Genomic DNA, 12,082 nt, shown 5'->3' with positions numbered 1-12,082 from the left:
TTGTTTCTCTCACGTTCTCTCTCTCTCCCTATTCTCCATCATTCTCTCTCTCGTTCTCTCCCTCACTGTTTCTATCTCTATTTCTTTCTTGCTTTATCTTTTCTGTAATTCTTTTTGTTTATTTGTTGCTGTGTTTCTGCTGGTTCTGCTCTGACGTTTTAGGTTGTAGTGAAAAGTTCAAACCATTTCAACTTTTGGTGCGACGCATTCTAACATGCAGGCACATCAACCAATAGAAACATGCAGGCAGATCACAGAACCCAAGATGGAGAACAGTAGTGATGCTGTGTTCCTTTCCTGTTTAATATGACTTTGTTGCCTTAGTGGCTGTTGTCTGCTTGGCTCTGTATATGGCCATCGTTTCTTGCGTTGAGCCATATTTCTTTGTTTCTGGTGCAAATATATTGTTTCCTGATGGATTTCCAAGTGTACTAACTCCTTCCCACTCCAGCCATGTGTACAGGCCTTCTAAATGGACACGATCTGTACGCGTCAGCATCTACCACTCTGTTATCGCATTGTGTAGTGTCTAGTCACCCTTGTGTGTTGTTACTGCTACAGTACACATCTTGCCCCGCCCACTTTTGGTAGGACCAGTCATTGTGCTCAGATGAGTCTTGGAGGTGGGTTGGATGAGAATAATAATGAAATAAGTGTGTGAATTCAATTAGAATATAACAGGGTTTCAGAAGTCTGACCTTGAAATGATTCATTTCGGTTATGATTCTTTAGGAAACAGTTCAGTGAATTAGGGATCAAATTTAGTTTTATTAATTTGGTATGACTTAGTTGATTATTTACATTAGATAACAATCAGCATTAATTAATTTAATTTAATTAATTAATTTTGGCTCAGAGAAGATAATAGACTATAGAATACTAAATAGAATACTGAATAATGGATTATATAAAATACTGGATAATTGATTATAATTCATTCAAATAGTAATAAATTGAAGCAGTTAAATGAACAAGTTTTGCTTGTGGTGTGTTGGCAGTGGTGCTGCCATTCTTACACATTAGGTGCCAGACTGAAACCCCAAAGCGGAACTGAGGGAAACCTCAGAAGTTTCAGGAGCAGGAAAGCACCCAGGTTCAGCTCAAGTCTGCTCTCAGAGTTAACTGGCTGTCTTTACTTCTTCATAGATTGACTGTATGGCTGTTTTCTGTAATTAAATGGTCTTTTTTGTTCTCTGTGTCATTGCAGGTGATTCCACCCAGAGGGAAGACATCTTTTAAACTCATTTTCCTCCCAACAGAAGAGGGCAATGTAGAAAACTCTTTATTTATTAATACCTCAACCCACGGGGTCATAACATACCAGGTGAGCACTGCACTGAGTGCTTCAGGGTGGATGATGCACTGCAAGCTTCTGTACTCACCCATCAGGGTTATAAATGTCTAAAAATGTTTTGTAGGAAACAGTTCAGTACACACATCATGATTTATTTTGGGAGGAGTCAGGGTTATTGTTAAAATACACTGACTGTTCAGATATAAGTAGAGTGACGACTATGCCTTACACTTTTTGTTTCTGTTCATCACCTCTTTTTGTTATTGCACGATCGCAATAACAATGTTGTTTGCTAACATTACCCGTTGTTATCAGACGACCTATGTATATCAACATTCATCTGTCCCTAATATATACACAGAAACAGAAATACAGTCTGTCTCTGTTTTGTAAGATAAAATTGATTTAAATGTACCCTCGAGCTCACTTTCTGGCCTAGGTGACTAGTGTGCACCCTACATTCTCCATTCAACCATTGTACATTATTTTGATCAGTATTATTTTAAACATTACACTAAACAAATGTGACTAAAGGCAAACTGAGTCTGAATTGGTCCAATGTGGTTTTATGGTATGAAAATAGCTAAGGAACCAAGGAAATGAGCATATACTTTATTGTATATCATTGTAATTTATTATATACTAATGAGCGATGGGTTCCTGCAGAGTGGGTGTTTTGCCAGCTTCTGGGTCCTCTTGAGTTTCTATAGTAACAAGTGTTTAAAACTTAAAACAATAGTTAAACCAACAATGTGTACCAAGTACATGTCTTGGCTGATTAGTTTTTTTATGGTGTTTTTTATTTATTTCTTTTTTTAACCAAGCTGTCACTTTAATTTTGGACTTTAACAGGTTCTGTAGATTTAACAGGAAAATTCAGCATGTCAGCATCAGTGTCACAACACAGTGACCTGCTTGGTAACCTCAATTTTGCATGTAGGTCATATGCAAATAATGCTGCATCTCACTTATTAGCTTCCATGAAGAGATCAGCAGTGACTCGTACTCTGTAGTTAGTGATTGTAACCTACAGTCTATGTTTATTTAAACAAACTGGTGAAAGATCACTTCAAGTCTGTGAGAACAATGTTTATTTTGTAATCGAATGTAATTCTCTCTCTCTCTTTTTCTCTCTCGCTCTCTCTCTCGCTCTCTCTCTCGCTCTCTCTCTCGCTCTCTCTCACTCTCTCTCTCGCTCTCTCTCTCGCTCTCTCTCTCGCTCTCTCTCTCGCTCTCTCTCTCGCTCTCTCTCTCGCTCTCTCTCTCACTCTCTCTCTCACTCTCTCTCTCACTCTCTCTCGCTCTCTCTCAGGTATTTGGTGTTGGAGTCAGTGGTGACTCTGTAAAAGACGTACAGAAGAAAGACAGTGTGTTAATATTCCCCCACATTCAGAGCATTAAGCTGACACAAACTCAGGTATGTATTACATCTGAACATCATCCGAAACTGTCCATCCTTCCATTTGCATTTCATACATTCACACGTTTGTTTTATGTACAAAAAGCATAGTTATTTCACTGTGCAGTAAGATAATTCAATTTCTGTGCCTTTTAAGATATATGGAAATTAATCTCTTCTGATTGGCTGTCATTCAAAAAGCAGTGTTGGCTGAAGCGTCTTAGAACTTCATTGTCAATGGGCTGAGCTAAACTGCTGTAAGCTGAATTGGGGCACGTTGAATTCTGACTGTGGATGCACGATTCGCGTTAATGATTTGACGTGTTTTTAATTTTAGAATTAAAGGGTTCCACTGCCAGCAGAGGATTCTCAGAGAATCTAGTCACTGACAGAACAAAACCTTGTATCTGCAAATTGATAACTTTACAGAAGAAGAATAAAAGCGTTGTTGGAATTTTTCCATGTCATTTTTGACCCAATTTTGACCTAGGCATGGTGGGGAGATTTTTAACAAATAAGTCAAATTACAAAGAAAACAAAAACAGTATTTGGGGGTGACTTGTATTTGCATAACTTTTGAGCTAATAGTAATAATTGCCCAGTGATTACTCTCGTACTTTATTCTCGGTTTCATGTTAAAATTACTAGTTTTCTCAAAGGAGCAATGCCATTGGACTTCACTACAAGGAGCTTGTTTCTGAACTTGTCACTCTTGTCAATATGATATTTTTTAGCCATCTCGTGAAGCCGTGCTCAAAAAGTGAGTAATATTTGCAGCAGGTCCAACCTGATGTGTTATTCAAACCGAAACACTGGACCAGCAGAAACTGCAGCCACAAACAGACCCTCCCCCACAGTGCATTTTAAAACTAAGCTGTTGTACGATGCAGAAGAGTCTTTGTTAGACTCTGTGGCATTGTGGTGCACAAGAGCCACAGGAAGTTAAAATGTCAGTTAGCACTCCTTTTAGAGCAGCTCTTTCACTGCTTATACATGTTCGTTTGCTGCTGTTTTTTTTCTCACTGGGTTTGCAGGCTATTATTTATTTATTAGACTTGCTCAGCGAGCCACGGCTCAGGCAGCTCTGCAGCAGCTCTGCTCTCTGTAATCTTCCTCAGTGCATTACAACAGTGTATAAAATATGTTTATTGTAGTTGCATGGTGAGAGGGATGCATGGTGAGAGGTTATTGTAAAATTGGCTGTTGCGTGTTACATGTAGCATTAGTCTGAATCATCCTGTCTGAATACAATACAGTTAAGTCACTCACATGCAAATGAATTTTGTGTGTACATCCCATTTGAAAATTTTGTCAAGTCCTAGTGCTCATGGAAGTTATTTGTGAACTGTTCTCACTACATGATGCATGCGGTTTCCTGTTAAACAACATTTCACATTTGAATTTCCTACAAATACAAAAAAATAATGCACTTTCGATGGGAAGAAGAACATGTTATTGCAGACCACAAACAGATAAAATGGCTGATTTGCTTTTAGGATGGACAATGATATCGAAGTCATACGGTATTAGATGAAGAAACAGGTATCCGAGTGGTATTAGATGACTACAGAAGAACAGAATGTCAGTGTTACCAACACACAGGTTCCACAGGTATATGGACGCTGTACTTTGGTCAATATATGACTTCTCTTAGGAAGCTTGTCATTTTCTGCACAGTTTGTGGTCATTGGGCTAGTGTAACCATGGCAAAATACTGTCACATCCTCTCATCAGTGTTCCAACATCTAGTGTAAAGTCTTCCCAAAAGAGTAGAGGCCGTTACTGCAGCAAAGGAGGACAAACTCCTTATTAATTCCCTTGATTTCAGAGGAAATGCTGACTCAGCTGTTCAGTTTGGGTTGTTAAGATCTGATCTCACTGAATCAATCAGCTTGTCTGAGGCTACTGTAAAACCCTGGGAGGTTCTTCAGGATGTGAAATGACCTCCACATGTTCAGAGAGTTCTGTTGGTCGTAACATCAAACCTGCCCTGCAGACAAAGTCCATCTTTAAGCTCGTCTGCCATTTGTCATATTAATACTTCCTAATTAATAATCTACTTTACTTGGAATACTATGTTTGTTTGTTTGTTTGTTTATTTGTGGTTTTTTCCTTCCTCTTTTCACAGGAAGATGCTTCAAATATCACCATCCTGGGACTGCTCTTGGACTGCAGTCTTCCTAAAGCTCTCTACAGTCACCCTCAGGTACAGCACTCATCTTTTCATACAAGGTTTCCTCTGCTTGTGATTAAAAGCTACTATTGAAAGCAATGTTTTTACCATACGTGCCCGTGTTGTCATAAAGGATGATGTAGTGGGGACGATAACACGATGCAGATAATTTCTGGCTTTCCACTGAAATGTTCATGTAAATTGCCATCTAAGGACACCACTCCATGTTCATTCATTGGTCATTGGTCATTTGTTGTGTTGGTTTTCAGATTTTTAATCTGTAAAATATATATGCTTTATGGATGAAAGATGTTACTTATTTCCAGTGTAAATCTTGTCAAGTTAGCAGTCAGGTCTGTTCCTGGTGGAGAATATTGGTGTTTCGTAAGGACTAATGCTGTTTTGGTGGAGGATGGTGTTTGACCAGAGTGACATGTAATTTGGTAAAGACTGACCATGTTTGAGTGGACAGTGTCTGTCTTCTGGTTGGAGAATGATGTTGCTGGGGTAAGGAATGATGCTGTTTGGTGGGGAAGGATTGTTTTTGGAGGAAGATAATGGCGATTGGTAGAGAATGATGTTGATGGTGCAGTATGCTGTGCTGTTTCCTGTGCTTTTAGGCATCAGTCCTACTTTCACCAACTTAAGCTGTAAAGCATTAGTTATATTTACAGTACCTTAACCTCACTGTTGAGCGTTTACATTTCTGCCTGGTGGTAATCCCTGTTTGCCATCTCTGATGTTTGTCACCTACTTATACAGGGCCACAAGTTATATAGAGCTTGACCCAAGATCTCTTAAAGTCAGGAGTAAACAGGCTTGGCTATCAGATGGCTTTGGGTGGCAGCTGGTCTCAGTCAGTCTGTGGCTACAGTAGGTGGAGCTGTAGCTCATGTAATTGCTTCTTTAGTAGTGATGCATTGCTATCCAGCTTATATATCAGTGCAATGCTGTGTAATTAAGAAGCTACTACAAGGAAAGAAGGCATGGGGAGTTATTATTACACTTTTGCAAACATGTTTTATGTTAAAGTTTCAACGATAACTCACCAGGATGGAAACTTGCGGTTGTTCTTTCCGAAACAGAACACCAAAGCAGACAAAAATGTTTTCTGTCTTAAGTTCCAATACATAGAAAAGTGGATTAGGTGTCTTTACACCCTTTTTAATGCGCTAATTCTTTTTTGTTTTCTCTCCCTCTCTCTCATTCTCAGAGCTTCTGTTTCGGAGCTGAGGAGGAGGGGCGTTTGTCTCTTCAGATCAATCTGTCTGAGCAAGGAGAGAGGCCAGCTCATTTGGACAAACTTAAGCCCTACGTGCTGGAAAACATCATGGTGCTGCTAGTCCTTCCGCCGCCAGGTGGCGAAACTCGTATGTACCACTGCAGTCCCACCCCAGTTAGTTAAAGGCATGAAATGCAGAGTCCCCATAGCAAAGATTATGTATGTGAGGTAAACCAAGATGGTGCATGCCTGTTCAAGTTAATGGGGACAGTTCCTGTCTGCTCAAGTCTTGCAACAACCACTTCACCTTCACATACTAGCAGCCTGTACAGAAATACAGGGCAGCGGGCTGAACAAACCTGAAACAAAACAGTTGTTTCTATGTTCCGATGGAAGGCTCAAAAAGACCCTTGCAAGACCCTCACATTTATAAAATAGCCACATATTTCTTGAAATCCTAAAGGGGGGAAATATAATTGCTAAGATTTGGTGAAATTGGCCGAATTTCCCTCTGATATGAACAGGGTTCAAATCTATTTTCTGCTTAAGGGAGAAAAGGTCCTCCATCCTGCTTATCAAAACCACATGACTACGTTCTAGGAAGTATTCAGACTAGGCAGGTCTCAGCTTCATGTATCCTCAGTGCGAACAGGAAAGACTGTCTGGATATTAAAATGGCTTTTCTGTTTTTGTAACAAGTATTTCTTGTAGTCCTAATAAAGACCAGGCGGCACAATCTGAATAAGAAAACACTTACAAACCCCTGAGCTGATAGCCAGACTAATGTTTCTGAATTCACTGTTAGAATCAGACAGAAATCACAATGTTTGCAAATAAGGAAAAAAATTAGGTTAAATGCTTAATACTTTAAATGTATAACATTCAGTTTGCTAGACTGAGGTTTAGATAGCAAACTACTCTGTGTGATTAGCACTTTGTCTCTGTAGTTAGCACGGTAAAACCTACAGAGCTAGTAACAACAAAAAATTCAGGCAGTGCACCGCAATTTTAAAACAAAGCTTACGGTCAAACATTTATGGCATTTGGCAGACACTCTTATCCAGAGTGACTTACAATTTGATCTTTTTTTTTTTTTTACATAGGTAGGTGGAGGTAGTGTTAAGAGTCTTGCCCAAGGACTCTGATTGGTATAGTGTTGGGTGCCTGCTCAGGCGAGGGATTGAGCCCCAGTCTCCAGTGTAGAAGGCAAAGGGGGTTACCCACTACACTACACCAACCACCAATCAACCACTCAAACAGATCATTTATTCACAAAAAAGTTCTATGATAAAGTTTACATTGCTAAATTATTAGCTCACTGAGGCTGACTAGCCTAGGTGTGTTCTACTCCTCACTAAAACTATGAACAGACCATTAGAAATGGCCTCTTACAGTAAAATCAATTTACATTAACTTGTATTGAAATGTTAATGTTTTTTGCTTCTTCTGTAAAACAGTGACGTTCTTTGCCAAATATAGTATTTTGCGGTTGTATCTCATTACCACAATACATTGACAGCAGTTGAGGTATTTCTTTTAGCTTGTGACACATTTTGTTGTTTCACTTCAGTTTCCTACACTTTACAAGGTAAACATTAGAGATTCACCAGTTGAAAAAGGGGAAAATATGATATTCTTTTACAGTAATGAGAATTTTTTTTAAAGGCAAAAACACTTGTAAATGGAAACATGAACATTTTACTGCATAATGTAGGGATCTAACAGATCTACCAAATGGCATGAGTGTTGTTTGTCGTGATGCTTATGGCACTCGAATGTTTATTGACATGTTCTAAAGCAGTTTTGTGACTGACCCTGTATCTAACTTTGAAAAGGTCATTTTGCAAAGCAGGCAAACTGCTTACAACAGCTGACTAGCTGAGGCTGTCTTACCATCAGATATTCTGTGAGTCTCTGTGGGTGTAGCTGCTCAGAATGAGGCTAATGCTAGAGTTACCCAACCCTGTTGTTACCAAACAGTGGCAGCTCCTTGCGCCAAACAGGCTTTCCCATCTGCGTTCAGCCACGTGCTGCTCCTGCTGTCGTCTGTAATAACAGCTGAGCCATTGCTGTGCCTCCTCTGAGTGCGTTAAGGCTCATCTCACACGGAGTGCTGCTGCTCTTATGCTCACTGCCACACTGGAGAGTTCCTCAAACTGCTTCACTCTTCCTCTTACAGCCACTCTCAAGAGTTGTACACATGGCTGAAAAAGAAATCACAGTTTTTAAAGGAGTGCAGTTTTCAGATTGTAACTGCATGAATTATAAACTATATTACCAACAGTGTTCTCTTCAAGCCGCTGTGAGCACGGAAAAAGCAACTTATGATCAAGGAATATATAGAAATGAATACTAGATATTAATATTAGATAAATACTCTAAAAAACAGGAAGCAGCCTCTAGTTACACTACAAACAGCATTGTAATAAAGCTTCATAACAAGCACTGTTAAATAACGTACTTGCTATGAGTTTTTGCTGGACCTCCTAGTGTTTTTCTTTTATTTTTGATTATAAAGGCAGCAGGCTGTTTATGTGATGGAGAGAAAAATGAGTAGCTTGTTAGCATAGATGTATACATTTTGCTTACTTGGATTGATAATTTGACAGATCTGATGTCACCTGTGGCAAACTTGGTCCCGCCCAACTCAACTCAAATCAGAGAAAAAGTCATTTTAAAACTCTTTCAACAGAAAAGACCAATAACATCACAAAAACTATAGATAGTAGTTTGAAGAAAGTTATGAAAATGTGTAGACAGAGGCTTTAAGTTTTAAACAGGAAAATTTAACCGGTAATAGTGTGTGCACTACCTGTAGATTGGTTAAACCAGTATAAAGCAAACAAATATCCATGTGCTGTTGCATCACAACCACCACTAATGGGCAGTATACCATGTTCAGCAGTCCAGCCTCAAACAAGACATGCTGGCATTCTTTGACCTGGAATTTTGTAGAAAATAATTGCAGTAATATTGATGTAATATCGGTCAGATAAATCAGATTCCATTTAGATACTGTCTCCAAATCATTCGCTCCTAGTTACACTGCAGCATTGCTTGGGCCAGAAATCAAATTTGCACTTTCCCCCTTTCTCAGATGTATCCTTTAAGCCTAGACTGAAACACTTGAGCTACGAAGCTAAAATAGATTACAGTAGCCTAAATCAGCACTCAGGTAAACTTATTAATGCTAGGAAATAGTAACTCATGTAAAATCAGCTTCCTGTAAAAACCTCAAGTAGAAGTACAAAAATGTCAGGTCAGAAGTACTTTGTATCTTGCAAAACTGCAGTGGAACTTCTTAGACCATCTATTAGCAGAGGAACTGAAGATTGGACAGCTCTGTTCTCGTTTTGAATCCCTTTGGTCTCAAATAAAATGCTAAAGCTCCAAAGTCAGAGATGTGAGGCAGTACAGAACATAATGAATTTAATTCCTTTTTTGGGGTTTAGTAACTAATAATGAATAGCTAAAATGTAACAGAATAAAAAGTAGATTCCTTTACTCGCTAATGTACTTGAGTAGAAGTGTCATGATTTGAAAATACTCAGAGTACAAATCCATGAGTATTTGACTTAAGTACATGTATCCAAGGAAAATATAACTAGTTTCTACCCACCGCTGCTAACACCTGAGCTTATACACATCCAGTTAGAATCTTGCGTGGAGTAATCATCGCACCCTCTTTTTAGATGTGCAGAATGTTTTTGTCCGTTTTTAATTTTAATTTTAATTTTAATTAACCTTAAGAGCGTGTCGTGTGCAGACGTTTTGGCGTACCTGGTCATATTGCACCAAACTGTCGATTTTTGAACACTTCACTGCACATTGTTATACACTGTTAATTACTAGTTGTTTGCTGAATTTAACATATTTTGGGAGAAAAAAATATTTTCCTTGAGTTTTCCGTAGAGAATTAGTTCACTTTTTAAAATAGAATTAATTTAACCAGGGCTCTTTAAACTGTTGCTAAGGATGCTATACTTCCACTTATTTCTCATATTTATGTTGAATTAATGAACAATAACAATCTTTTTCTTTTAAAAATTACACTTATTAGTAAGATTTGTACTAGTTATGCTATTGGTTTATATATCGTTTATAAAGCATTATATAAGATTGATTCAGCTTATTTGCTTTAATAGATTTTTTTTTTTTTTACAATAAATGTTTGTGAGGCATTTGTTTTAGTTGCCACTGACGTTTTTGACCCCTTCAGAAATTGTGGTGGTGCACTGCCCCCTGGTGACTGGTGCTGGAAATATGTATTTCCCTGAGTGGGCTTTGTGTACTTGTCTCTTTTGAAGCTCATTAACTGTTTTTGGTTTTGACAGCAGATCCAAGAATAGGAGTGTACATGCTGAACTCAGGGGTTAAACAGCTGTCTGTAAAGGTGAGCCCTCAGAAGTGGATACAATGAAATATGTTAAATGTTCATTTTCACAGGATAACACCAATGTGTTTAACCTTTTCAGGAAATCCAGATACTATCAAGATCTGAGAGCTCTGTAGAGATTAGTCAGGGGCCTCTGAAAGCTTCATCAAGTAACCTCACTCAGGTGGCAGCGCTGTCTTGTAGACGTAAGCTATTTATTTTATCCGTCAATTTATCTGTCTGTCAATCTTTTTGTTTGCTTCTTTTAATATTGTATGCTTGTTTGTGTAGTCTTTGCTGCAGAAGTGAGGTTGTGTTTAGTGCCAGTCATGGCTCCCTGCAAATCATACAACGAATAGTTCTGAGATGGTTGTGTGTGTGAAAATCCCAGCAGATCAGCAGTTTCTGAAATACTCAGACCAGCCCATCTGGCACCAACAGTCATGCCATGTTCAAATTCACTGAAATCCCCTTTCTTCCCCATTCTGATGCTCGGTCTGCAATTCAGCAATTCACCACCTCTACATGCCTAAATGCATTGAGTTGCAGCCATGTGATTGGCTGACTTAGCTATTTGTGTTAACAAGCACAAGTGTGTGTGTGTGTGTGTGTGTGTGTGTGTGTGTGTATATATGTATGTATATATATATATATATATAATATATATAAAATGCATACACAATCAGATTTTGCAACTTTAGTGTAGGACTAAAAGATGTCTTTGTTAATATGTTGGTTTGTTTGTCTACTTCTTTTTAGGACCTTTGTCATCTCAAAGTAAAAAATGCTCAAGTCAGATCAGCATGCAGATTTTGGCAAATAGCACAGTGAACATATTTCCCTGGCTGGAAACCACTGACAGGTAATGCACGCATGTACTCAGATTGTGAAATTCTCAGCCAACATGAGGAGGAGCTACATATCACCCAGAATTGTCGTTCTGTAGATAAAACTGAGTGAGCAGAGCAATGTATCTAGGTTCCTGAAATATATGTATGTTCTGATTTGATAAACGCAACACTGCCCCCTAGTGTGCACACAAATATTACATCTCTTATCTCTTTCTCTCCCTCTCTTTGTTCTTTCTTTTTTCTCATCTTCTCTCTTTCTCTTCACCCTCATTTTTTTCTTTCTCTCTTCTCTGTGTCCACCTCTCTTCTCTTCCCTGTTTTTCTCTGGCCTCTCTTTTCTTTTACCTCGCTTTCTCTCTCTGTAGGAAATGTGACTCTGCAGCATGGTTTCAGTTCAGACAGATACAGAGAGGAGCCAATTTTGTGGATTTGTGGGTGGTCAATCCTCTCCCTCTGACCTTTAGCATCTCCAACATTTCCCTCACTCAGTCCACACATGCACTCTTTAAGGTAAACGTCTCAAACACCTCCCTCAATCAGCTTTCACAACAATCGTTTGTATTGTTTATCATTTGTGTATCAGCATGTCATTTTGTATGGGTGGTCTTTAATGGGCTAAACTGATCTCTGAAAAATGAGAAATCTTTTGTCTATTTAAATAGCATGAATCAAATGAAATGCTACGTTGAAAGTAAGAGGCACATGGGTATTCAGTACATTGGGTCATTTGTTGTGATGATGCAACATTTTGTCATTCAAATACAGTGC

General features: G+C 38.7%; 1 protein-coding gene across 3 annotated transcripts in view; it reads left to right on the top strand.

Annotated features, from left to right (window-relative positions):
• tmem131l (transmembrane 131 like) overlaps positions 1 to 12,082 on the top strand; it is a 69,214-nt gene that overhangs the window by 42,263 nt on the left and 14,869 nt on the right. For 2 of the 3 annotated variants that reach the window (XM_017713539.2, XM_037532877.1), the window contains exons 6-13: positions 1,208 to 1,324; positions 2,607 to 2,711; positions 4,822 to 4,899; positions 6,080 to 6,236; positions 10,423 to 10,481; positions 10,564 to 10,669; positions 11,223 to 11,325; positions 11,680 to 11,824. In XM_017713539.2, the coding sequence (XP_017569028.2) occupies positions 1,208 to 1,324; positions 2,607 to 2,711; positions 4,822 to 4,899; positions 6,080 to 6,236; positions 10,423 to 10,481; positions 10,564 to 10,669; positions 11,223 to 11,325; positions 11,680 to 11,824 (870 nt within the window). The remainder of the gene's footprint in view (positions 1 to 1,207; positions 1,325 to 2,606; positions 2,712 to 4,821; positions 4,900 to 6,079; positions 6,237 to 10,422; positions 10,482 to 10,563; positions 10,670 to 11,222; positions 11,326 to 11,679; positions 11,825 to 12,082) is intronic. The other variant, XM_017713538.2, reaches the window with a different exon arrangement.

This window comes from Pygocentrus nattereri, chromosome 22 (genome assembly GCF_015220715.1).
Source record: "Pygocentrus nattereri isolate fPygNat1 chromosome 22, fPygNat1.pri, whole genome shotgun sequence".
NCBI lineage: Eukaryota > Metazoa > Chordata > Actinopteri > Characiformes > Serrasalmidae > Pygocentrus > Pygocentrus nattereri.
Note: the sequence above shows the minus strand (reverse complement) of the source record. Positions and strands in the feature narration are given on the sequence as shown.